This window comes from Pleurodeles waltl, chromosome 4_2, assembly GCF_031143425.1.
Source record: "Pleurodeles waltl isolate 20211129_DDA chromosome 4_2, aPleWal1.hap1.20221129, whole genome shotgun sequence".
NCBI lineage: Eukaryota > Metazoa > Chordata > Amphibia > Caudata > Salamandridae > Pleurodeles > Pleurodeles waltl.
This window is the reverse complement of record NC_090443.1, coordinates 90,291,597-90,318,166: the sequence shown is the minus strand read 5'-3', so window position 1 is coordinate 90,318,166 and position 26,570 is coordinate 90,291,597. Positions and strand designations below refer to the sequence as shown.

The 26,570-nt window shown below is 43.9% G+C and overlaps 1 protein-coding gene across 5 annotated transcripts in view; it reads left to right on the top strand.

The window, feature by feature from the left end:
* The window catches only part of ARHGAP9 (Rho GTPase activating protein 9), a 956,751-nt gene that overhangs the window by 531,192 nt on the left and 398,989 nt on the right, over nucleotides 1-26,570 (top strand). For all 5 annotated transcript variants that reach the window (XM_069230800.1, XM_069230799.1, XM_069230802.1 and 2 more), the window contains 2 exons: nucleotides 5,147-5,242; nucleotides 24,191-24,289. In XM_069230800.1, the coding sequence (XP_069086901.1) occupies nucleotides 5,147-5,242; nucleotides 24,191-24,289 (195 nt within the window). The remainder of the gene's footprint in view (nucleotides 1-5,146; nucleotides 5,243-24,190; nucleotides 24,290-26,570) is intronic.

Genomic DNA, 26,570 nt, shown 5'->3' with positions numbered 1-26,570 from the left:
ATGACCTTGGGCACAGGTGCCTTTTCGAGCAGCATGGCCCAGGTGGCACATTTGCTTCAGTATCAAGCATTTTTGATAACCCACACTTGGATGACTGTCTCTTTCAGGTTCACTCTCACTATAGGTCAGTGCAAGACTCAAAGAGCCTCATCAACTACAAAAAACTGTCAACACCAGTCCAAGTTATCCAATATTTAGGGGCTGTTGTAAAGAGAACAGTTGCAAAGGCATATCCCTCAGAGTGCAGACTATCATTTACACAACTCTCACACCTATAATGCCTTCTTACTGTGAAAATTCACCATAAGATTGATTTCCTCTCAGATTGGCTCCTTGTCCCAAACATAAAACTTCACAAGACTTTGTGAAGAATGTCTAGAAGATCAGTGGTTCCAACGACCTGGGAACTGAGCGGATACACTAATGGGGCCATTTAGACTATGGACAGGTGGCAGTTGTGTGGCTGGGGTGGTGATGGCATTGACTGCATCAGTCCAGCAGCATATGGTGTGGTCCACCATATCTAATGTTCTCTGATATGTCTGTGTTTCTTTTTTTCACCCTGGTGAGATTCACTTCAGGGCAAGGAAGAACCGTGATGATTGGACAACCATACCATTGACATATGGTGACCTTGTCTGCACTTTTATTTCAAATAAAGACCCTCAAAGCATTGTTCTTTCTTCCGAAATAAATCTATGTCCTAAGCACGGTTGTAGTTTTCTCTCAGCATGTGGGAGGCAGCGATGCATTTTCCCAGTCTGGGGCAGCCATGGTTACATTGCAGGCATAGACAGGAAAGACCTGGTGAACATGATACTGAAGGAGCCACCTTACTTAGGTCAGCTTTTCCGATTCATTGTACTTTCGTAGCTGCCCTGCTGAAAGGATATTTCCAATGTTGGAATCGGCTCAGACTTTACTGATAGAAAAGCTGCAGTTTCCTACTTCTAAATTAAATGGGGGATGCAAAAGGTGACGAAAGATGAGATAGACAACCCTTTTTGGAAACTGTTGTTAAGCCACCCACGTCTTGTAGAGATCTCTCACTCTATCTGTGGGAACTTTGAAGCCATTTTCTTGATGGTGCCAGAGAAAGAACTTGTCTCCTTCCAGAACATCTTCTCCCATCATTGATTTTTTTGGACACTTCAGTGCAAGTTTGGATCAATCTCCTAAAGTGATAGTGCAAGGAAAATAGTTGACCATGCATTGATTTCCATGTTGATAGATAGACAATCCAGCAGCGATGTATTATATAAACAGAGTGGCAGGCTTAGAAAATGTGAATCTGACTTCTGTCTTGTGACCTCCAGATAACAAAAGTCCACTTACTCCATGATATTGACGAAGACTGGCTGAGACCCCATCTTTTAGAATGACATGAGTGGGTGCTGAATGATGGAGTATTTGAGGACATTTCCTTTGAATTTGATGCACAAGACCTCAAACTTTTTTCATTGCAAGAAATGCAAAATGGAGAGAACTTGTGTTCATGCCTCCAGAGCCCAACTCAAAGGTAAAGGACCTTTCGTAGACTAGTCAGGAATGATGGTGTATAGGTTCCTGCTACTTCACTTCCTACATAAAATGATGCTCAAATTAAAACAACTAGAATAAAGATGTTCCTTATTGCTGCTAAATGGCAACACGAGCTGTCTTTCCTGTTCCAATAGCTATCATGAGAGGTCCATGGTGTCAGTTGAGATCTTCATGGCAGTCTTCCATTGCTGAATTTGACCTCCTAGTTCCTGAACCTCGACTGCAGATATTTGATATGTGCGTACATTTGCACGAACACAAAAATGTATTATGATTATCACCTTTCCTAAAGATGCCTATCTGTGTTTTGCGATTGTGAAGACATTGCTTTATCAGCGAATCTTTCGTTAGGACTACTATCGTAACAAAATCCTCAACAAACGTATGTGATAAAATCTCTAAATTAAGATTAGAATCAGGTCATTCCTTGCCATTTTCGTGCTTCACATCTAGATTATTTTGCATCCTTTATAGGGCATTACAGTGTTGTTCACGACTACAGGTGGTAGTCAGGTAAACATTACAATCAATTAACAAATAGGAATCTTTTTCAGAAAAAGCAATAAGATTTGAAAGGTTTTTTAGCAAATGCCAACGGAAATGCTTTTGGTGAAATTGAAAAAGGGAGCAGTTTTGTAGTGAAACAGGACAGGTGCACCAAATCTTTGGTATAGTATTTGGAAATCAGTCCCTGGGCAATGGACCATTATGTAGTTGCACACAACCCTAGCCATAACCACAAAAGGCCTTTACTTACAGACATTTTCAGAAAAAAATGTGAGACAGTTTGTATTTTATCTGTGACTGGGCAGTTGTCTCGTGGTTATTATTGCACATTTTTGGAAATTAAAGGATTAATATTAATTGCCCCATTTGTCGTATGTCCTGAATATTTGACACTGTGACCACTTGTGCATAACAGTGATAATTTCTTATAATTTAATTATCTTGTTTTGAGATTTTCAATAGTCAAGTAAAGTCCTGTATTGTACTGTCGAGGAAGCGATTTATTACTGCCTGAAAGAAAATTGTGCAGTGGTTGATATGTCACATTTTAATTATTTTTCTATAAATTGCTTTTTAATTTTGACCTGTGATCCTGTTTTCTGTAGACTTATGAGGTGGGAGCCTTGCAATCTGACCATTAATTGGTAGCAGACTGCAAGAGACTAAAGAAAAATTTTGTTTTTTTCCCTTCTTCTTCCTCTATATTTGAGTAACTGAATGTTGTGTCATTCGGACTCATGGGCACTCCAGTAAAACACATGAATAAGTCAAACTTGCTGCTTTTCACATAAAGGGGGTGATTCCAAGCTTGGCGGGCGGCGGGAAACACCCTTCCACGAGGAAGCCGGCTCCGAATGGAGCCGGCGGAGTGAAAGGGGTGCGACGGGTGCAGTAGCACCCGTCGCAAATTTCAGTGTCTGCTAAGCAGACACTGAAATTCTAAGTGGGGCCCTCTTACGGGGGCCCCTGCAGTGCCCATGCCATTGGCATGGGCACTGCAGGGGCCCCCAGGGGCCCCAAGACACCCCATACCGCCATCCTGTTCCTGGCTGCCGAAACCGCCAGGAACAGGATGGCGGTATGGGGGTCGGAATCCCCATGGCGGCGCAGCAAGCTGCGCCGCCATGGAGGATTCCCCTTGGCAGCGGAAAGCCGGCGGTACACCGCAGACTTTCCGTTTCTGGCCGCGGCTGTACCGCCGCGGTCAGAATGCCCAAAGGAGCACCGCCAGCCTGTTGGCGGTGCTCCCGCGGACCACGGCCCTGGCGGTTTTTACCGCCAGGGTCGTAATCAGGCCCAAAATGTGGCACCCTAGAGGCTATGATATCAGCTACCAGACTTCGGGCCCCATTATGAGTGTGGCTGTCCGAGGACTGCCACACTCGCTTTGACAGTCCGACCGCCCAATTATTACCCTGGTAAGCGAACCTGCCGGGGGAATCCACCGGCCCTGTTGGGAACATGGTTCCCGATGGCATGACGGTGGTCAGAGTTGTACTCAGCCAGGGCGGTGCAGAACTCAGTGCCGCCTAGCTGATTACAACTACCCGTACCACTGCCTTTCCATGGTGGTTTCGCCAACATGGAAAGGCAGCGAGTGAGGGTGGGCTGGGGGCCACGGGAGGAGCCTGCTCTGCCCATGGGCAGTGTAGCGGCCCCCCTGCCCAGCTTTGCAGACAGTGTGCATTCAGAGGGGGCTGGTAGGCCCCCTCTCTGCTGCGAGATAGCACTCAGCTCCTTTAAGGGATCCGAGTGCTATCTCATAGCAGGGTTCCTGCTGGTCTGACTGGCAGGAACGCTTTATTGCTGACTGGTGGGAACATTGTAATAAGGCAGAGGGGAACGCCATACCAGTGGCGTCCTCCCTACGAGTTTGGTGGTCCCACGGTGGGATCGCCAAATTCGTAATGAGGCTGTAGAGGCCTGATTTGGAGCTTGGCAGATGGGGTTATTCTGTCAAAAACGTGACCGATATCCAGTCCGCTGTATTACAGTACCAATATATCCTTTGGGAATTGTAATATGGCAGATAGGAGATCCGTCACATTTGTGACGGAGTAACCTGTCCGCCATGCTCTAAATCATGCCCTAAGAGATGTAGCCAGAACTACAAGCATGCGAAATTGTCTGTTAGGATCTCACTCAATTTACTTTCAGGAGTTATCAAACTTTTCATTATCATATTCTTAGTGAACCCACTATCTGCAATGGCCTAGCATACTCAGAACAATGTATATTGAAAGATTGTATTGTGTAATACTGCTTCTCAAAAACACACACACAACAAACTTCTAGGGTTCATTCCACAAGAGTCAAAACAGTCATTTCTGCCCTGATGGAAAATGCCCCAAAGTCTCACATTGTTAAAGCAGTCACTTTTAAATTGGGTTAGGCTCTTGCAAAAGAATACCACATTGACTCAGATTCCAGAACTGACATCTGCACAACTAGTTTGCATGAGTGAATTCTCACCTTTTATGTCCTGGTTTAACCAGTGGTAGAAAAGAAGAATAAGCGTGCTAGCCTATTATAATAATTATGAAGCGGAGAAGAAAAACATACTTGGAACAATATTTCTCAATCAAGGTTTTCTTTGAATTTATAAACAACCTATCTTCCTTCTGATTTAACTAAGGGGAAAGTTAATTTGTGATTGATTGGATCCTTGATTGGACCTTCCTATCAAAAGGAACTGCCTAACTGGCACTGCACTGCATTCTAGGATAGTGCAGCTCCTGGATTCATTAAAGGAGCAGTGTCAAAATCTTCACATCGAAGGGCAGATTACACATCTTGCTGCATTTTGTTATGTTTCCAGGTGGATGGGGCTAAAACAGGGCCTTACTCCAAATGTATTTTACAGCAGCAACATATAATTCACGCTGCAGCTAATTACAAAAGACATAACACTACTTGCTACTGGCCTGTGTTCAGGAATATTAATTTGTAGCTATTGAATTGTATTCTTGGATCCCACACTGCAGTGTAGATATCCTTATGTCTGTTGATGTTTTGATGTCAAAGTAGAATCACAAGTTTCCTTCCACTTATATGCTTCTAACTTATGACACTGGACTTTCAATGTTCTGTTTGATAGAAACCATCCCACAGCAAGCCAGAAAGCAGTGTGGACCTCAGAGGAGCCATCCTGGAGTGGGCCCGGGACATGTCAAGCAAGAAGAACGTTATCCATGTAGGTCTGCTGGACTCTTAGAACACCTTCACTTTTAAGGACTGATATCTCTGAAAAGCTACAGTTATCGCTGCTCATTACTTTCCATCTTCTGTAGTGTTGCCTGTAGTGCCTTCTCTCATGTCCACTTTATCCTTTTTATTGCCTCTTTTTTCTTGTGTGCTGCTTCTTCCTTCATTCTCTGTTGCTTCTTCTTGGCTTCTGTATCACTTTCTTTTGTAGTCTACTGGACAGGTTTCCTGTACTTTATCTTGTCCTCTGGGTGTCTTCTACCTCACAGATGTTTGAGTGCATACCGTTTTCCCCATCCTTGTTTCTTGTCCTGCTACCATCTGGCATTTCCTGTGAAGCCTCTTCTTTGTCCTGCATTGTACCGTACATGTTAATATCATGTTAATCAACTCCATTTTTACAGCACCCCCCAATTCTTGTCCTGTCTTCTATTTTTTTCTTGTGTTTCATCTTACTTATGCCTGTCCTCATGCCTCTTCCAGGTTCTAGTACTTTCTCTTCTTTTCCCTGTTTGTCTTCTCCTTCTTGCTTTGGAATAGTTTGATTTACAACACAGTGATACTGATTGGTGATCAAAAGCTGCCAGAGAAGTATGGGAGGTGCTCCTGGCTGAAATTATTGATTTGTGGTACTTAAATGATTCAAAAGGTAACCCATGCCCCCCTCTCTATCTTGAGCATTTCACTCCTCAATGGAGTTGAACTTTGTATGGTAGTGTTTTGAAATCCCCTATACGGGATCATGCGTTATAAATGCACCTCTTTCAGTGCAGAAAAGCACACAAAACTGATTTTTCTTGTGTTGAGTGCTAGGTCTAGACTGAAAGGTATTTGCAGAAATGCAGGGTACTCATTTCCTCATGAATGACACTTTTTAGTCATAAAGATTAACTTTCGCCAGGTCCTTGCTGTGGTGGGATTTCACAGCATGTATACCATTAGGTGAGCATAGGCTGCCCTCTAAGAAGCTGTGATTCTCCAGGGGGAGGCCAAATTGTATTCTGCAGGTAGGTGTCCTCCACAACAGTCATTTTAGCCAACCAACTCCTGAAGGGATTACAGAATCCTGGCCAGAGAAACAACCTTGAAGTGTTTCACTAGAAGGGCCTTGGTACTGGAATAGTTTAAGAAGGGCCTTGAGTCCTCCTTCCTGCTTCTTCTCCACAGAAAACAATATGGAGTACGTTGAACTCCATCTACGTCTCTAATGTGGAAAATATCCTAATAGCTCCCAACTCCAATTGCTTTTAGACCCTTGAAATCAGTGTCTGGAATAGAGAATGATGTATAGGCTGATGAAGTGGAACCCAAGGGTGTAACATGGCTTGGACATGTCTCATTTTTATAGGGAAATGCCTGATAGGTGAGAATTTTCTGTTCGGTTCTTAAGAAGCATTGAAATCACTTCCTATTTTTATAAGATATGTAAATAGTTTTTGTGAGTTTTACAAAATGGTACTTATTTTATTTCAACAGATTTAGGGTAGCATTTGACAATGACAGTCTCAAAGGCTGACCTTTTCTAGTTCCCAGTGATCTGCTTTTCTTCCATACAAGGATGGATGCCATCCGCCAACATCTCCTAAAAAATACATTTTACTTTCCCATATGAAGGTATGAAAGGGGACAGCAATATATATATGTGTGTGTGTGTATATGTATATATGTATATGTATGTATATATATGTATATATATGTATATATATGTGTGTGTGTGTGTGTATATATATATATATATATATATATATATATATATATATATGTGAGCGAAAGAGAGAGAGAGCGCTTAACAGTGAAACAGACATCAATACAAAATTGGAATAACCAAGGTAGTGACAACGGGGATAACACAAGTTCTTCCGGGCTGCATGTTGGGAGAAACTTCTTCTATCCTCAAGTATGTTTCCCTCAGTCATGTTCCCATGCAGAAGGGTTTCTGAATGAGTAGTCCTAAAGAGTTCTGGTTTCCATTTCTGTGATTTTGAATTCAGTATAAGCATAACATTGAGTTACATAGAGTCCAAAGTGATAATGGTAGGTGTTTTAATCATACTCCTTCTTAGAGAGGAACCCCCTTAGATAATTCTAAAGAGGTCCTCAAAGTGTAGGATTTTGGGCTCTATCTTGAAGGTGTTAACAGAGATGGTTCCTCTAAAAGAGGGTAGGATTGATTACTACTCCCTGAGAAAGCTTGGTTGAGCTTTTTTGTTTTCTTGAAGGCCGGAGTTTCCAAGAGGAAGGAGTTTATGCTCCAGAGTGTGCCTGGTCTGCCTGAAATGATCAGTTTGTCAGGTGAACATCTATGGAAAGTTTCTGGTGTAGACTGCCGGGCAATGCAGATATAAAGCAGATATTTTATATTACAGATTATGTTTAAAAGTTCTTATGCATACGATGTGTAAATATCTTGCACATTTAGAATATGTTAAACACATCCAGCCAATTGGCAGAATTGTATGAAGTTGTTTGAATATAGATTGCATTAAAATGGCCTGCTCTCTAAGAGTATATTAATGTCTGCTCACCTGCATTGAATATTTTGACATACATTGCATGTATTTTACATGATCTGGACATATATACTGTCCCTGCTGTCTTTCATTTTACTTCTACTGTATCCCACGTGCCTAGCAGCCAAAAACAGAAGTTGCACACATTTTGTGCTGCTTATCCATCTGCTAACAGTAGATGTTCAGGATGATGCTAATCTATGCTTTCACCCACTCTTCCTCTCCATTCTGGAAAAAGAATAACAATGATGACCACAACTGAGGATTTGGTGGTGCACAAATGTTTTATTTGGCACTGCGGGTCTGTAGATATTCACTATTCATTTTCTTATGTGGTTTCACCTTAAAAAACAGGCTAAATCTGTCTTTGCATGTACCAGGGACAGCATGGACATGCACCAGGTAGTAACATGCATCTTTGGAGTAGTGCTTTCAGGGAGAAAAGCTTCTACTAGAAAATTCAGCTAGTATGTCAATAACAGAAAAAAAAGAACGGTCTTACAGTGCCATGGAAGTACTCCCGAAAGGTCAAGGTCCCTCCCATTGTAAGTTCGGTGCTCTATACGTGTTAGTAAGCCTTCTGTGGTCAGTCATACTGCTGCTGGCTCAGACAGCTGGATAAACAAAATAATCACAACTGCTAAAAGCGGAAGGCCTTTTTCTGTGGAAGTTCACAACTTCTGCCAAATCAAAACATATGTGCGTACCCACCAACAAGCGGAAGGAGCCAAATCCCCTCTCTATAGTACTCCAGAAAGCTCTTTTTTAGGATGATTGCATAGGGTCAGTCACAATTGCACTGTAAAGCCAGACGTAAGAATGGTCTGGCGCGTAGGACAACTTGAGTGGCAAGTGAGAGTGCAGGGTCAATCAGGACTTTATTGTTTTTTGGCATATTCTGGGCAGGCTTCAAGATCCAAAGGAAATACAGATTGGATAGTGCTGACCCGAGGGACAACCAGCAGAAACATGAGGGATCGTCAGACATTGAGCATCCCTGACTGTCAATATCACTCCTCTTGGTCAGAAACCAACTTTCCAAGAGAGTGGAAGGTTGTTCAGTTGAATTACATATTGTATTTGGCTTATGTCCACTATCTATACCAATATGATTTAAAAAAGGAACTCTATAGATCAGTCTGTACTTTCTGCTTTGATGAAGTAAGGAATAGATTATGATCACTGGCACAATAACTAGTTGATGGTTGGCCACTAGTACTGACACTGAGCTTTAGTCACAAATATCTTTCTGCGACTTACTTTTATAGGGCATGATTACGAGTTTGGCTGTCTGCGGACTGCCATAGTGGCAGCGGTGGTCCAACTGCCGTCAATCTGGTGATCGGACCACCGTATTATTAGTTTGATGGTAGTACCAGCAAAAGCTTGCCAGCTCTCCACCCACACTGCCGGGCAGCACAGGCCGCCACGGTCACCAAGAAGCACAAACAGGCCTCCAGACCCATTACAACGTTGCACACCGCCAATGTGACCATAGCGGTCCAACCACCATGAGCAAGCAGGCAGAAACGGACAGTATAAAGGGAGACCTTTCACCTGCAGGAACCAATGTACCCATGGAGCATTTTACAAACATCATGCCGCTGCGGATGCCGCTGCTGATGCCACCACTGCTGATGCTCATCGAAAGACAACGAAATCAACGCCGCCGTGGACACTAATAACGGTAAGTATACACACCTACATGTATCATTAACCTTGTGTGTAGCGCTAGCTTACACATCATAAGGGGGGCACGCCATGGGCAGCAGGTACACGTCTCAACCTACACACACTCATAAACATATCTCAACACGGACACGCACACAGTCACAATACGCCCCCTTTGGGCAGCACACTTACACTGCACTGCAACACAACACAAATACACATGGCCACACAGCTAAGGCACAGAAAGACTGAAGGCTACATAACATTGTCATACACAACAACAGCAACACACCTACAGCACATACAAACACGAATCAAACACTCACATCCACCACTGGCCAGGGACCGTCCTCACATAGAACACATATGTATCGATGTGGCATGCAGCACAAACAACACCACCATTAAACAACCCTGCAATTGACAAACACATCACACACACACAGCACAATGGAAGCAAAATGGCATGCACAAAACACAGGGAGACAAAAAGACAAAGAACAACATGCCAACTATACCTGCACAATTGGGAGTGGGCCACCTGGGACACCCAGGGAAGGAGACTGCAATGTGATTTATATCACTTTTAACAGGCTCTTCAAACGACATGTGCACAGGAAATAGCCCTACATGGGTCTCAGGGACAAACAATACTAAACCCAAATGTCATGCACCTCTGCACAACGTGGAAGGGCAAGTTAAGAGAACACATACAACTCCTACTTCATGGGACATACCTCTACAGGAACTAGCTACAAGGGACACACACCTAATTGGACACATGCACAGGCAAATGCAAAAACAGCTAGCACAACTTAACACACTTCATAGCTGTGCAAACAAAACTCCAGCTGATACACATCACATGAATACATAAGCCATATCACCATACATTCCCACATTGGACAATACAAAAAGAAATACTTACCATACCAAACAGTACACAATGCCATTACACCACCATTGCATTTACACACGCATATACATAAACACAACATATACCCTTCTCTTGGGGGACACCAGCACTGCCCACAAACTCACATACTGCAAATACCAGCACATAGAGCAGCAAGCAAGCTAAAACACACACAACTGAAGGCATACAATACAAGTCAACCAGGAGCAACATTAAGGTAGAAAAGAAATTGCAGGACACATGTATACCCAAAATAACCAACTGTTTGTGATTTAATCATGATAAAAATAATAAAGTCTAAAGGCCATTGGCCATTGGCCAGTACATATATTTGGTCCCAAACGTAGCACAGTATTGTGCCAAAACTTGAGTCCTAGCTGCCAGGGAACCTCCACAGGAAGTGGCATCAAGGGGGCAGGCAGGCACCTCAGAGATTATCCAGAGGTGGGGGGATGTGGGGATCGGATTAGTGAGGGGGTGTTGGGCTTGGGCTTGAGAGGGGTGGTCATCTTCTTGGGAGGGGGTGGGCTTCTTCAGTGGGGAAGAGGTATGGCTACTTGCAGGAGGGGCAGGGGAGGCCTTACAGGTGGAAGGGATGACATGGGAGCTGGAGTGGGTCCTTCTGGATTTGGGATGGGGGGTAACAGGCCAAAGGTCAAGGTTAGACAAAAAAACTTTTTGGGACACACAGGGACGGTTATCAGAAAGGGTTCAGGATTTGGAGGTTGGGGGAGTGCTTGTAGGCTGTGTAGGTGTGGATGTCGTGCGTGCATGCTTATGGGAACAATGCTTGCGTGTGGTGGCTGTCTGTTGGGTAGATGAGTGCGGGCATTTGTGTGTCTTGGGGGCGGGAGGTAGAGGTGCTGGGGGATGTGGGAGTGGCAGATCTTTGTGTGTGTCTGTTGGGGTGGTGACTGCAGGTTGGCTGGATGTGGTGGATGTATGTGTGTCTGTAGTTGTGGTGTCTGCGGTGTGGTGCTTGTGGTGGACATCTGTGGGTCTGCTGGGGTGGTGTGTGCGGGTTTGATGGGTGTACTGGGTGTGCCTGCGACTGTTGGTGTTGTGCCTGTCAATATGCTTGATATAGTGTCTGTGATGGTGAGGGTGGTGGGAGTGTCCAGGGAAGTAGTCGCTGTTGTGTTTGTAGGTGGATGCTGTTTGTGGGTGTGCTGGTGTGTATTTGTGTGAGCTACTTTTGGGTGTTGTGGTGGATGTCTGTGGATCTGTTTGTGTGCCTTGGGTAGGTAAGGGGAGGGAGGATTTGGATTGGGAAGGGGGAGGTGGAGAGGGGGTGGAAGGTGGGAAGTGACTTGCTGACGTCAGTGAAGAGGCCAGAGCCTGAAAAGATCTCTGTAGGCCAGCCATTGCACCATAAATGCCTTCTAGGAATGCATTTTTAGGTTGTAGCTGAGTTGCAAATCCCTAGATGGCATTCGCAATGGGTGACTGACCCACAGAGATACTCCTCAGGAGGTCAATAGCCCCTTCACTGAGGGCAGCAGGGGTAACAGGGGCTGGGGCGGAGGTGGTTGTGGTGAAGGAGACAGCCAACCTCTTAGGTGAGCGGGCACGGCCAACTGGGTAGGGAGCAACAAGGAGGCTGGTGATAGAACAGGGGGTGGCAGACGAAGATGGTACAGGGGAATCAACTACAATTGCATAGCTAAAGTCTTGGAACCACAATAGCCATACAACAACTAGGAGACCTCTTCATCCTCAAAGATTTCCCATATGTAATAGACCTCAGTTAACTAATGGCAAAGAATAGTATCCCATTGAATAGTCCATTCCAACATATCCCATACAAGGCCATGTACACATCTCCCTGGCACAATGAGAAATGATGCCCTGACATCCTGCAATGTTGCTTACAAAATTACAATATCCTGGAGTAGGAGACATGGAAATACCTATGTCACACTGGAAACATATCAACAATGTACACTTCTCCAACAGCCATCTGTCCCAACAGAGTCAAGAAGGTAGTATCAATGTCACTCAGATAGTCCACACATGAGGCTTTAATAGGAACACTGTTGAGGTCAGGTTCAAAATATCAGGGAGCGATGTCTCCAGAATACACAAAACAATGAATCAGCAAGCCCCAGGATAGTCAGCACTAATGTCTGACACCCATTACAATGAAATCCTCTGAGTGTTTCTGTAGAAGCCATCTGTCCTTTGCATGTTGGAGAGACACAGAACTTGCAAGAACTAATAAAAGTCCCTCAACCTGTTGCCCAATGAGAAGCAACACCACTATCCACATCTTGGACATGGCAACTCTGGTGTCTGTCTGTGGATGAATGACTGTAACCAAATACTTGTTATGTCAACATCACTGCAAGCCACTCCATGATGCATGCCAACAGTCAGGCCACAATCCATACCCATTACACGTGTGCAGTGCAATTTTCCACATTATTCCACATTAAGGGCATGGATATACACAAAGTGGTGACACCCTACCTGTTATGCCCCTCATTGCTACTGCAGTCCAGCATGCCAAATGACATACTATGACGCATGAAGTCGCATGTCAGACAAGAAACTATGACGCAATCCTATCTGTGGCACAAGATGAAATGTAATGCCATTGTAAATGTGCAACTCCACAAACAGGTTGTCATGCACATATATGTGAGAGGATACACGTACCATTAACTATCCCCATAAACCATATACATTCTTATCAGAGAAAAGAGCCTCATTATGCTGCATATTAGCACAGAGCCAAGAAATGGCCTCATAACAGGATCTGCTGGGATACAAGGAGTGGGCAAAGTGCCACAGTTGCATAGCAAAAGTGAATCAACACCAGCCTAGACTTGGACCCATACTGTGAGATACATTTGACAGGCCCTAGTCTCTGCAGGCTGAGCAGACAGAACCTACATTAAACTCCATACCCATCACTTCCATGCATGACAGTACCACATGTAGCCAATAAAAATTTAGCATGTAGTGTGTGTGTGTGGCAATCTCAAGGGCAGAGTGAGTCAGGATATGCCATCCAAACAACAGTTTAGAAGCGGCAGATGTGGGTTGGAATCTCTGTGGCAATATACACATTGCTCACTTTAGACAGAACTGACACATGCAACATGCATACATAGCTCATGCTGTCATGCAAATACATGTTGTCTCACATTGACAAAATCCATGATGTAAAAGATGTCTGTGGATAGCTGTAATATCACCTCAACCAGTCATGTGCATCCCATACAAGGTGGATCAGGGAACACTCACTGCACACACACCACATTGTATTATAACTCAACATCTGGCACTGAATACAAATACATGCACATTGCCTCTCCCATTGATGTCACACCGACTGCACCTACATGAGCTTGAGTTTCAATTCTGGCACACTTGGGCACAATCTAGCCTGTGAGGAGGGAATATATGGTGAAGTACAGAGAAAATATGTGCACATGAGGCACTTACCTGCTCCTCTGGTGCATCAAAGAGTTGTCCATACAGGGGTGGGATCTCAGACACCAGCTTCTCCAACTCCTCTGGTGAGAAGGCTGGGGCCCTATCACCTGCTGGACGTGGCATGATTGCTCCCAGACGAGGTACACAGCAGCTCAGGAAGTGGAGGTCTTGCTGGCAGCAGTGTCAGGAGTCAAGTGAGGGATTTTGCCGAAAATGGCAGTCACGTCCGCGGCCGTCACGGCTGGCGGACAGTCATTGGCCTGCGACCGCCACTGGCAACAATGTTAGCCTATGGCTGTGTCCGCCACGGTCGCAACCGCCTACTGCCATGATGACTTTCGCTGGTGGTCATGGATGATTCGTGATGTCTAGTGGAGTAGGTCAGGCAGCCGCCATTTTAGAGGCCAGAAATGCTTTATATGGCTCTGAATAATGCGCCACACCTCTGAAAATGTTTGTATTTGCAGTAATGAGTGCTTATCTTGTACTGCCATGTAGGTCCTACTACTCAAACAGCAATGTTGTACAGTGCTAGGCACATATGACAATTTGCATTTGGGCGCAGCCCCCCCCCCCCCCCCCCTCCACATCAAAGGTCATTTTAAAGGTTGGGACATCAAGTCACAGTTGGAGTGACTTTTTTAATGCACAATATGTTGATGACCAGATACATGATGTGTACACATGTTGCAAAGCAAGAGGGTAATATGTGACTTCTGTGTGATTATCAGTTGTGATGTGTCTTGTGTATTATGTCCACTCCTTAATACATGCCTTGTCACCTTTTATCATTGAGATGCATCCTGTATGTTGCAAGAGGCACATTGAATAACAGCAATGCCCTTTTCTTGTCATACATAAATACCCAGGGAGGGGGAGGATCAGATAACCTCCTGTCTATCGACCACTATTAGACCTTCAGACCATGGAAGAACGCCACATCATCCAGATCTTCCAACTGAATAGGAAAACCATTGTGGACCTATGTCGTCGGTTGGAGTCAGATATGATGGCTGTAATTCATCATCCAACAAGCATACCACCCATTGCACAAGTTATGGCAGTGTTGCACTTCGTAGCCGCAGGGTCCTTCCAAAATACAGAGGCCCCAGTCTGGTTTTGAAGGATGTACTTTCAGCATTGTTGAAACACCTGAACAGCTATATCCGGTTTCCTCAATGTGAGGATTTTGCCCATGTGAAGGCTGTCTTCTATGGTTTGGCACACATCCCCTGTGTGGTGGGAGCCATTGATGGTACACATGTTGCCGTGGTCTCACCGCATGGCAATGGACAAGTGCACCACAACAGAAAGAGCTTCTATTCCATCAATGTCCAAGTTGTTTGTTTGGGGGATCTCTACATTTCACAGGTCTGTGCTCATTATCTGGGTTCAGTCCATCTTGCCTTTGTTATGCATAACAGTGCAATCTCCCAGCTGATGTCACGACTGTACCCAGAGAGGGCCTGGCTGGTTGGTAAGTCACATCTGTCCTGTTTGTGTGTGTGCAGTGTCTGCTGCACACAAATCTGATGAGAGGGGCTCATAATTGTACCTATGTCCCATTCCATTTCAGGGGACTCTGCATACCCAAACCGTCCATGGTTGACGCCGGTGAGGAATCCAAATATGCCAGGGGAATGCCACTTCAAAGATGCCCATGGAAGAACACAGCATGTTGTGGAATGGGCTTTTGGGCTCCTGAAAGCCAGATTTAGGTGTCTGGATAAGACAGGTGGGACCCTCCTTTACGCACCCAAAAAAGTGTGTAATATAATTGTAGCCTGCTGCATGCTCCACAACATTTCCCTGCGGAGGAATATATCATACATCCCAGATGAGGGGGAGCTAGCAGTGCCACCAGTTTGGAAGCCTGAAATGCCAAGTGAGGATGACAGTGATGAGTAGGAAGGTGAAGACTTGCGGGCAGATCTCATCAATCACTACTTTTCCTGAGTGGAAGTATGTTATGTGATGTGATTTACTGTGGTTTTATGAGGAACTGTAGCTGTCAGGATGTGTGGAGTCAGGTGTTTTTCAAAAAGATAGGGGATCTCATGCTTTACTGTATACAGCCAAGGATTACTTGCTAAGTTAGACGTGAACATTTCACCACCTTGATTATTTGCTGGGTTTGTGCCTGTGCAATGTAAGTGGATCAAGTGATGTTTGGTATGAGCTTTTAGTCATCGGTTTGAATTTCTAGCATAAACTCCTTGTATTGTTTTTATCCATCTACCTTCACTATAACATCCTTATGTGGTCATTTCAGAGCTTTGACATTGGCAGGTATTTGATACTGTTCTGACATAGGAAGTGGACATGGATTGATCCAGGTAATGTTGATCACAGATTTTGGGTGTATGAGTCCTGTGCCAAACCTGCTTGCACAGAAGGTGGGTTTAAGTTTGAAGTACACAAGACACTGGTTTGATGTGGAGTGTTGGACCAATTGTCTCATGTGTGTGATCATATGGCGCTGAGAAATGCTGTCATCAAGTGCAATCCATGCATTCTCCCTTCATAATGTGTCGACAATGATCTTGTATGATCTGTATGTAGCCGTAGATATGTTTCATCATTGCAGCCCACAGTGCCTGTGCAACAACACTGACATATGTTTGTGTCATACCACCAGCAAACCACCAGATGTTTGGTCATTATAATGGGATGAACCTATGATCAGAGACTGTTGTGCAGCCCTCTGTCTGTGCCGTGGATTAAGTCATGTTGGCAGACTTAGTTTTGGTATGTGACAAGGCTCAAGCTGGTGACAAAATCCACAAATCTGTTAGTCTATTCTATGGGACGAGGTCTCACAAAGCACTTTCGTCTGTGGTCTTGGGGAGTGTACCTTGTACATCTACTCTGACTCACTATGGTTCTACTATTCTTGGCTATGACAGTCCAGACATTTTTACACCCTAGGTGCTGTACAGTGCAATAAAATATTTGGTGTGACCAGACACTTGTATCAGTGTGTTGCTAGTAATCCTCAGCATGGCGCTACCTATGATATATCCCTCCTTCCCTTACCATTTTGTGTCTTCTTCATGTGCATCACATGGGCTTACATCTCAACATTTCAAAATGTGGAACAGAAGAAAGCAGGCAATGCTTTTCTGAGTTTATAGACATAGGTGCAGGAAATAATAATGTGATGCAACTCAGAAGGAATGTGAAGGGATCAGTCATGGTGGATGTAATTGCTTTAGAGATACCACACCATTTGAAGTCCAAAGTCCAGTGTCCTACTACCATGATAATGGAAGGTGGCTGAAGAACATTCAACAGAGTGAATATGTGGCACACAAAGGATTTCCTTCAGGAAGAGGTCACTCGCTGGCAGTGGTTGGTGTGTTGCCATCTAATATACCTGGATTCTTGGCTGAGCGTCCCCGCTTGTGGGGGGTTCTGCTGCTACAGAGGCAGGGGTGACTGAGGCAGGTCCTTCCCCTGACAGGGCCTCCATTCGTGTGAATGCCACTGATGTTGAAGGGACTGGTGTTACTTGGCCAATGGAAAGGGTTTGGTGTTGCTCACGGTCCCTGATCAGGGTACTGCTTACCTCCCTGAACACTCTGATAGGGAGGCCAGGATAGTGTTAGTGGCCTCTCACTTTCCAGTGACTCACAATGGAAGTCCCTCTGCAGCTGCTTCATTTCCCTGAGTTCGGTAAGTACATATGACAGCCTTGATGGGCTCCCAGGCCTTGGATAATGGTGTCCTATCCAATACCTATCCCCAGTGGCCTCATGCTGCTGGCCCACAACATCTCTACCACGCACTCCCCATGTGCCAACACCCATCCCACAAATTGCCCCTACCACTGGTTCCAGTACCATCATTGTCAGAGTTGTATTGCTGTGACTCAGGATCCTGGACTGGGGGCACAAGATAGTTGTCGCTGTCCTAGGGACACAGGTTGTTGGGTGAATGGCTGCCTGTGATGTTAATGCAACCAGGGTTGGAGGACTCGGCGTGGTCACGGTGAGGCTCAATGGTGTTGTCTATCCAGGTTGCCCTGATGGGCCAGAACCGTCATTAACATCCAGATGTCCAGGAGTGTTGTCCTCACTGAGGGCTTCAGCCATGGGGGAAGTGGCAGTCTCTTCAGGGTCTTGGTGTCCCCAGTGGCAGGTTGACCTGTGGATGAGAGAGATACAAAGGTACAGGTTGTATTTGGACATCCACCTCCAATAGTTGACAGTGACACTTAGCAAAGGCTGTGTTCACATTGGATTTACATGTTTACCTTATGTGACAGGTAAACATGGTATAAATTGTATTGACCTGACATTTGTGAAACATACCAATTCCATTTCAGCCAACGAGCTGCAGAATGTATGAATTCATTAGCACTTGGGAGGATGTGTATTGACTTACATCTTGCCACCAGTGCAGGCAAAACAGTGGCTGGGCAGGATGTGGCTTTGATCCTTTTAAGACCTAGTTGACTGTTATGCAGGCAGACCCAGCACTTTGTTGCATATGTGATTGGAGTCATCATGTGGTCAGTGCACTGTGAATGTGTCTGCTGCCAATACAATTCAGGTGGTGTGTCTGAAGACCTTTGGTTCTTGTGTTTTTTTCACACAGGTCAGCTGTCCTTCCTGTCCACCATATTTTCATCTTGGCTTAGCTGCTCAAGATGGATCTAGGTGGTTAAACACATCCCAGATTGTACCATGATCTGTATCTTGTTCCTCCCAGGTAAGTAAACTTAATTTGTGAGACACTGGCCTAGTGATTGGAGTTACAGGGATTGGTCCTCCTGGGATTTACAGTCATGTTACTCCATGCACTGCACACAGTATACATAAGTCATCCTCCCAGGTGAGTTCACTTCCATTGCGAGTTAACGGACAACGATATTTGAAAAGATGCACACTGGGATTGTATTTGGCATTGGAGAGAACGAGCCTCCTGGCCTTAGCAGTCATGTCACTCCCTGTACTTCATGCACTTGTTACATGTCATCCACCCAGGATAGTGGACTTCATGTGTGAATTCCCATAGAAGTTTTTTTTTGTAAGTGTACACGGGACTGGTGGTTGGAGTGGATTACACACTATACTTATGGTTTCCTCACAGGTGATGATTTTGTACACAGTGGTATTTTGGTGGTGAACACTGTTTTTTATTTGGAGTTTAGAGGGGGACAGTCCTGTCACTCTTACTGCTCCCCAACACCTGACAGATGCTTACTCCCCCAGTGAGTAGATGTCATATGAGATTTAAAAGCATTGTGGACTTCAGAGAAGATGACACTGATCTGGTGTTTGTAGTGACATTACCAGTGCCTCCTGGCCTCAGCAGTCTTGTCAGTGCCTGTACTACACACATTATACAAATGTCTTAGTTCCAGGTGAGTACACTTTAGTGGTGAGTTCAGGGACAAGGCTCATTTGAGCAGATAACACTGGGCTGGCTGGGTGAAGTAACAGTGATAAAGCCTCCTGGCTGTAGCCGTCCTGTTAGTCTCTGTACTGTACACACTTTATAAATATTATCCTCCCAGGTGAGTAGACTTCAACAAAGAGTAGTGACACAGGAATCTTTGTTAAACAGGGCACTGGGCTGGCTAAGTGGAGTGACAATAACAGTGCCTCCTGGGAGTTGTAGGGCTGTCAATCCCTGTATTACACTCACTATACACAGATGTTGTTCCCCCAGGTGACTCTACTTCACAGGTGCACACTGGGCTGGTGAGTGGGGTGACAATGAAGGTGGCAAAAAGTGAGCAGTGCGCATGCATGACAGTACATTTTGGTGAGATGTTTTGTGTTGTGACTTACCAGACTCCACTCCCCCAGGTATTCCTGTCAAGCCAGCTGGATGCAGGATGCAGGATGGCCAAGACACTCTCCTCCCAGGATGTGAGTTATAAAGAAGGAGGGGGGACCACTAGTATTCTGGACTTGGGCTCCAAATAAATGTGGCTCTCCTCTTATGATTTCATCCACAATGACTCTTAACTCATCTTCAGTGAAACTGGGATTTTTCTGAGGTGACATGGTGGTGATGAGAAATAAGGAGCAAGTTAACATGTGATGCTGAGTTTATGGATTTGGGAAGTGCAAATGGTTGTGATTGGAAATAGAAGTGTTTTGAGGGTGTGGGATACATGCTTAGGCAAAGTTGGAGGGGTGCCTATTCTAAAGTTTTTTTTTTTTTTGGATGCGTTGTGGCTTCTGTGTTTGGCTTTGGAGATGCAAAGGATTGTGGTGAGTGAAGGGGTGTGTTTTATAGTGTGCTTTGAAGATGTGTCGAGTGTGGCAATGTGTGTCAGCTGTGTTGTTTTCAAGTCTATCCAATGTGGTGCTGTGTATTACTTTGGTGGCCGCAAACAGCTGTGGTTCAAACCGTCATTGGCGGGCCGGCATAGTTGACTACCACTGCGACTTTTGACTTGCAATATGGTCAGTGGTTTGTTTACAGGCTGTCGGTGCTGGTGGTCAGACCGCCTACTTACAACCCTCAACAGTATTACCGGCCTGGCATTTGTGGCTGACTTTTGGCAGTCCTGCTTGTGTAACTTGTAACACAGCATTCTGTAAGACCGCCAATATGGCAGTCTTTTGGTCCGACCGCCAAACTCTTAATGAGGCCCATATTGTTGTTGGCCTACTGTTGAATTGCAAGAGTATGCCAGGAGTTCACTCGGAATTCAGAAGTAAGCCAGGTGTACTACAAGAGTAGGTCACATCTACTCTTAGCAACATCTTTCGTCTCTGTTCACAAACTGCACATTTTAGTACTTAAAGTAGTACTAATGAATTACTACAAAATGGAATTCACAAATCTGCAAGTGCAAATCTCCTCCTCCACCTCTTCTAACTTTTATATGGGGAGATTCTCTCACAAGTAAGGTTACTACTTAGTAGTAAATGCTGGAGGAAGCGGGGAATAGCTGGAAAAAGGGGCAAACCTCTGTTTAATGGGGTGGGGGTAGAGTGAAGTAAGGAAGAGTTTGGGGCAGGTTGGGGTTGGGTTTGGTGAGGCACATGAACCCACCCAAAAAGAGTATTCCCCTTGTTACTCACAAACTGCGCTACTGAAGTTTCTACTGCCAAAAAGGGCCCAAACAGTAGTAAATGGACTCCAGCTCAGAGCTGAACTAAGCCCAGCACCGCGCATGGTCCTGAAACTGGTACTCCAACACCCTCCCATAGAAAATAATGGTTGTTGGTGCTTAATTACAATATGTAAACTAGTTACAAATATAAATAAATTTACTTTAGAGTTTACAAAATTATCTCAAAAGCAAATTACATTTATTATTTTATTTTAAAATATGTGAATCATGTTCTTAATCAAGTTTTATTCATTTTGTGTTCAACCGATACACATACATCACAAGAACAGTGATACTCATAACAAATGGTTAGAAACATATGTCTCCTCTTTCTATAGAGCCAGGAAGAGTGGCAGAAATCATTTATATTTTAATAACTTTTTGTAATGTAAAAATCAGTTTACATTATAAAAATTAAAATATACTTAAATTACCTTTCTTTCATTAATTCTATACATCACTATTTATATTTGTAATAGATAATAAAAATATATATTTTTTCTGTGGGATGTTTTTCTAAGTTACTCTTCAGGAAAATAACCTTAATTTCATATATTCAGTATAATTGCATTTTAATTTTAAAGTATGTAATAATACTGTAACATTTTTTTGTTCAACGGTGGTGCAAAGGTCTCTCTATTGTAAACTAGAGGGAAAAGTAAACTAATATATAATAAACTTGAGAAAAATTAGAAAAATAATAATAAAGTAAATTCATTTGATATGTTTATGTTAAAAATAGAACAAAATAGAAAATACTACAGCACTATTAACTTCATTTTGAATTAAAAGTAAAATTAATTTTGACTATATTCCAACACACTAACTTTTATTTTTCAAAGATTTAGGGCCAGATGTAGCAACCCTTTTGCGAGTCGCAAACGGCGAAAATCGCCGTTTGCGACTCGCAAACGTGGGTTTGCAATGCACAAATGCATTTTGCGAGTCGTTACCGACTCGCAATATGCATGTGCGACTCGCAAATAGGAAGGGGTGTTCCCTTCCTATTTGCGACTCGCAATGGTATGCAATACCATTTGCGACCGCATATGCGGTCGCAAATGGCATCGCAGTTACCATCCACTTCAAGTGGATGGTAACACAATCGCAAATTGGAAGGGGTCCCCATGGGACCCCTTCCAGTTTGTGATTGCACCCAAAAATAGTTTTTCAGGGCAGGGAGTGGTCCAAGGGACCACTCCCTGCCCTGAAAAAACCGAAACAAAAGGTTTCGGATTTTTTTAAAATGCAGCTCGTTTTCCCTTAGGGAAAACGGGCTACATTTAAAAAAAAAAAAACCTGCTTTATTGAGCAGCAGGTCGCTAACATGGAGGCCTGCTGACGTCAGCAGGCCTCCATGTTAGCGAGTGCCCATAGTCGCTATGGGGCCGCAATTTGCGACCCACCTCATTAATATTAATGAGGTGGGTCTTTGCGACCCCATAGCGACTTGCAGAAGGTGTCTGAGACACCTTTCTGCATCCCAAATTGCGACTTGCAATTTGCGAGTCGCAGAGACTCGCAAATTGCAAATCGCAATTTGGTTTTTTCGTACATCTGGCCCTTAATACATACAGTCCTACCTAAATTCAAATTTATTTATTTTGACATATTTGATATGTATTTAAAATTGCATAAAGTTATGTAATGAATGAATTTAATATGGTTTAACTATTTTTATTTTGTTTTAAATCAAATGTAATTCATCACAAGGGACATGGGTTCCATGGCTCTCCTCTGCTGTTGAAAAAAAACAGGTCTAACACCACTCACAGTTTCCGTGTAAAATGTCAATATCTCAGTATTCTTACCCAGTTTGTTTGATGATCAGTAGTGACTGTGAAACACATTAGGAGGTAACCTGTTGCTGTCAAATATGACTGAGAAAAGTATTTTTTTTTAAAGCGTATTTATAGGATACATGTACCAGAAAGCAAGGAGGACACATTGTAGTGCTGTATTAAGAAGGAGTTCTATCAACCATTATTACAAATAATTATTTTGTTGTGTGCACTTCTGTAGATCACATGCTTTTAATATTTTTGCCATTTAGCATATTGCACAGGCATTTGAAAGTTGTCTTTCTTAACGTGTTTGTTTCTGTTTATTTTCACATTAAAAAAGGTTTTTGAAATATTTTATCACAAAATGTTTTTCTATTATGTTTGCATTTTTTAACATTAAATTAATTTTATATGTATAGTTAAAAAGTTAAAGTTAATTAATTTATCTAATTAAACATTTTTTTCTGTGGAGTTCTATTTTAAGTCCATTCCTCCATTTTTTTGTGGGAGGGTGTTACAGTATCGTAGTTGGCCATGTATGATGGTGGCCTTACTACTGTTCTTTTTTGGCAGAAGTACTTCCAGTCATAAATGTGGCTTCACCCCCTATTTTAAGGGGATGGAGACATGCAAATCTACACATCAGATTAACTTTACACTCATAAATGGTGAACAGTTAAATGTAGTAAAGTACTCAAAATTGTAAGAGTACAGCTACATGTATAACTTACTCACAAGTGTAAGTTACAGTTGTGAATCAACTAATAACTGATGATAAACAATTTGTAGCATTACTGTTTCATGCATGCATAATTACTAGGACAACAGCTGTGTGAGGGACAATAACTGGCTCAATGTCTTAATGTGATTTGTATGATAGCTGCCTGATAGTCTCATGATTGCCAAGAGAATAACTTTCTAAAAAGGAATAATTACAACTAATTATCTCTACTGGGCATTACAGGAGTCCCTATTTCATCAAGCAACTTAATAACACCACAAAAAGTCAACTGAGATCTGGGTCAATTTGAATGCATAAGCCATAAAGCCAGGCGCAGCACTATAAAACAGGTTTACATTTCAGTTTTAAAGAAAATTGACAACTCTGTTGGTACAGTTTTCTTCACAAACGCAGATCAAAGCACAGTTTTCTTCCCAGGGAAGAATGTGAATTCAGTTATTTGGGGATGATCATCTGTATTGTAAGACAGCAATAAGGTCAGCAAGAAACTGCTTCTGTGAATGGTAGATGGAAGTGATTTCATAAACTACCTTTTGCTGTTTATACTTATACGGTGGAATTAGGGCCCATTTAAAGTTTTATTTTCATTGTCACACTTATAGATAAAAAGTCTTGAACAAAAATGTTTGTCACCATTGCATTTTGTAGCGCTCAAAACATAGCGCTGAATTACCCATCATGCAAATAAATAAATATACATATTTAAGCCTTGCTTCACTTGAAACCACATATACACTTTGTAGCCATGACGTACCATGACCAATCTGTCAGTGCCTTCTCTTGTTTCTTCTACAGCTTCGTATGGTGACTGGTAATGAGTTTCTTCTACAGTCAGATAACGAGTCCATCATTTATGAATGGCATCAGTCTTTGCGGAAGGTTCTACAGCGGCTGGTAAGCACCAAGATGTATGTACTGTTGATGTCTGGATTGCACTGATGGTTATTACTTAATTGACTTCTAAATTAGCTGTCAGTTGTCAGGACAGGCATTTATTTAATAGAATTGGACACATTACAGTGATGGATAAAGTAGGAAATAAAGGACTAGGGGCCAGATGTACCAAACGTTTTGCGACTCGCAAACGGCAAAATCTGCTGTTTGCGAGTCGCAAAACGCGTATCCCAATGCAGAAATGCATTTTGCGAGTCGTTACCGACTCGCAAAATGCATTTCAGACTCGCAAATAGGAAGGGGTGTTCCCTTCCTATTTGCGAGTCGCATTGGGATGCAATACCATTTGCGACCGCATATGCGGTCGCAAATGGCATCGCAGTTACCATCCACTTCAAGTGGATGGTAACCCAATCGCAAATTGGAAGGGGTCCCCATGGGACCCCTTCCAGTTTGTGATTGCACCCCAAAATATTTTTTCAGGGCAGGGAGTGGTCCAAGGGACCACTCCCTGCCCTGAAAAATCCGAAACTAAAGGTTTCGGTTTTTTTTTGTAGTGCAGCTCGTTTTCCCTTAGGGAAAACGGGCTATACTTCAAAAAAAAAAAACCTGCTTTATTGACAAGCAGGTCGCTAACATGGAGGCCTGCTGACGTCAGCAGGCCTCCATGTTAGCGAGTGCCCATACTCGCAATGGGGTCGCAATTTGCGACCCACCTCATGAATATTCATGAGGTGGGTCATTGCGACCCCATTGCGAGTTGCAGTCGGTGTCTGAGACACCGTACTGCATAGCAATTTGCGACTTGCAAATTGCGAGTCGCAGGGACTCGCAATTTGCAAGGCGCAAATTGCTTTTTTGGTACATCTGGCCCTAGGTGTACTAACATTGTGTTCGCAGAAAGTGGTCGCACATTGTGCAGCGACTTGTTGCGTATCCAATCTGAACCACCCTTTGTACTAATAGTTTGGTTCACAATATAGGGAATTGTAGTGAGTCACTGAATGACCTGCCTAATTAATAATTATTGGCTACAATCACAAGTATGGTAGTTTACATGAGTCACAGAACACCATCCCCGACTGATTTTCAAAAATTCATTTTGTTTTTAGAGCAGCCTATTTTCCTTAAAGGGAATTGGGCTGCATTTTTATTTTAAAAAAACATTTTGAAAACTTTTATTGAGAGGTGGTAGGGGTCTCAAAGTCCACAGCCTAGCCCCCTTGAAGCAGTCACCACAAGTCACAAAAAGGAATAGGGTCCCCTTGCTTTTTGTGAATGAGTTCCCACCCCATATTGAGCGATGGTAACTTGTCAATGGTTTGCGACCAGAATTCCAGTTGTGAACTATTGATACATGGGGATGTGAAAAGCAACTTGGAAGGGACACCCACAATTCAATATGCATTTGCTCACCTATTTTAGTATTTGGTAAAAATCTTTATCTCATTGTTCCTTTTAAAGGGGGGTATTTTTGTTGGTGTCAGCTGAGGCACAACCTCTCCTCGTCTTTACTTTCAATCACCTTGCATTTACCTTTTGACAGATGCTTATGTTGGAAGATATTGAAAAATGATTTTGGAGTGTGCATGTCTGCTGGCCATACTCCCATGCAGTAAATAATTGTGAAATCTGTCAAAAGATGCCATACTAAAGACTGAGGGACAAAGAAGGGCTTCATGCAGAGCTAAGCTAGTTTGGCTTGTGCCTGGCCCATTTTTTCAGGAAGGACATGTGTCCATTGCCGTCCTCTGCTGCTGAAAGGACCAGGTCTACTTGCATTATGAGTGCAAAATCTCATTGGGAAGGGGTGTTGCCAAGCCAGCAACGATGGTGGACACGAGCTGATAGAGCTCTGCGTCCTTCCCGGCTTATCCGGCAGCATCCAGCGGCTTCGGGGCCGGTGGTGCCCAAGCGGCAGGCGTGCTGAGGTGCTGCGGCGTTCCGGATCGCCGTGACTTTGAGTGGCGGACCCCTGGGCGGCGCAGAGTTGCATCGGGCCGGGCCCATGAGGGTCCGTGGCCTGCGGAGCTCAGGTGAGCGGCCAGCACAGACTCGGTGGAGCGCGCGGCTGGGGTGCCAGGAGGGCCCGGCTGCTGGGGCCTGTCGAGAGAAGGTGCCAGGGGGGCCGCTGATCGCCTGAAGGCTGGCGCAAAACCCAGGGAGCCTTACAGCGCGCTGCCTGAAAGAGGTGCAGTGCGGGGGCCCCCGGCCCACGAATCGACCCGAGGCGCCCAGGAGGCCAGACATTGGAGGCCTGCAGTCCGGGAGAGGGCGAAAG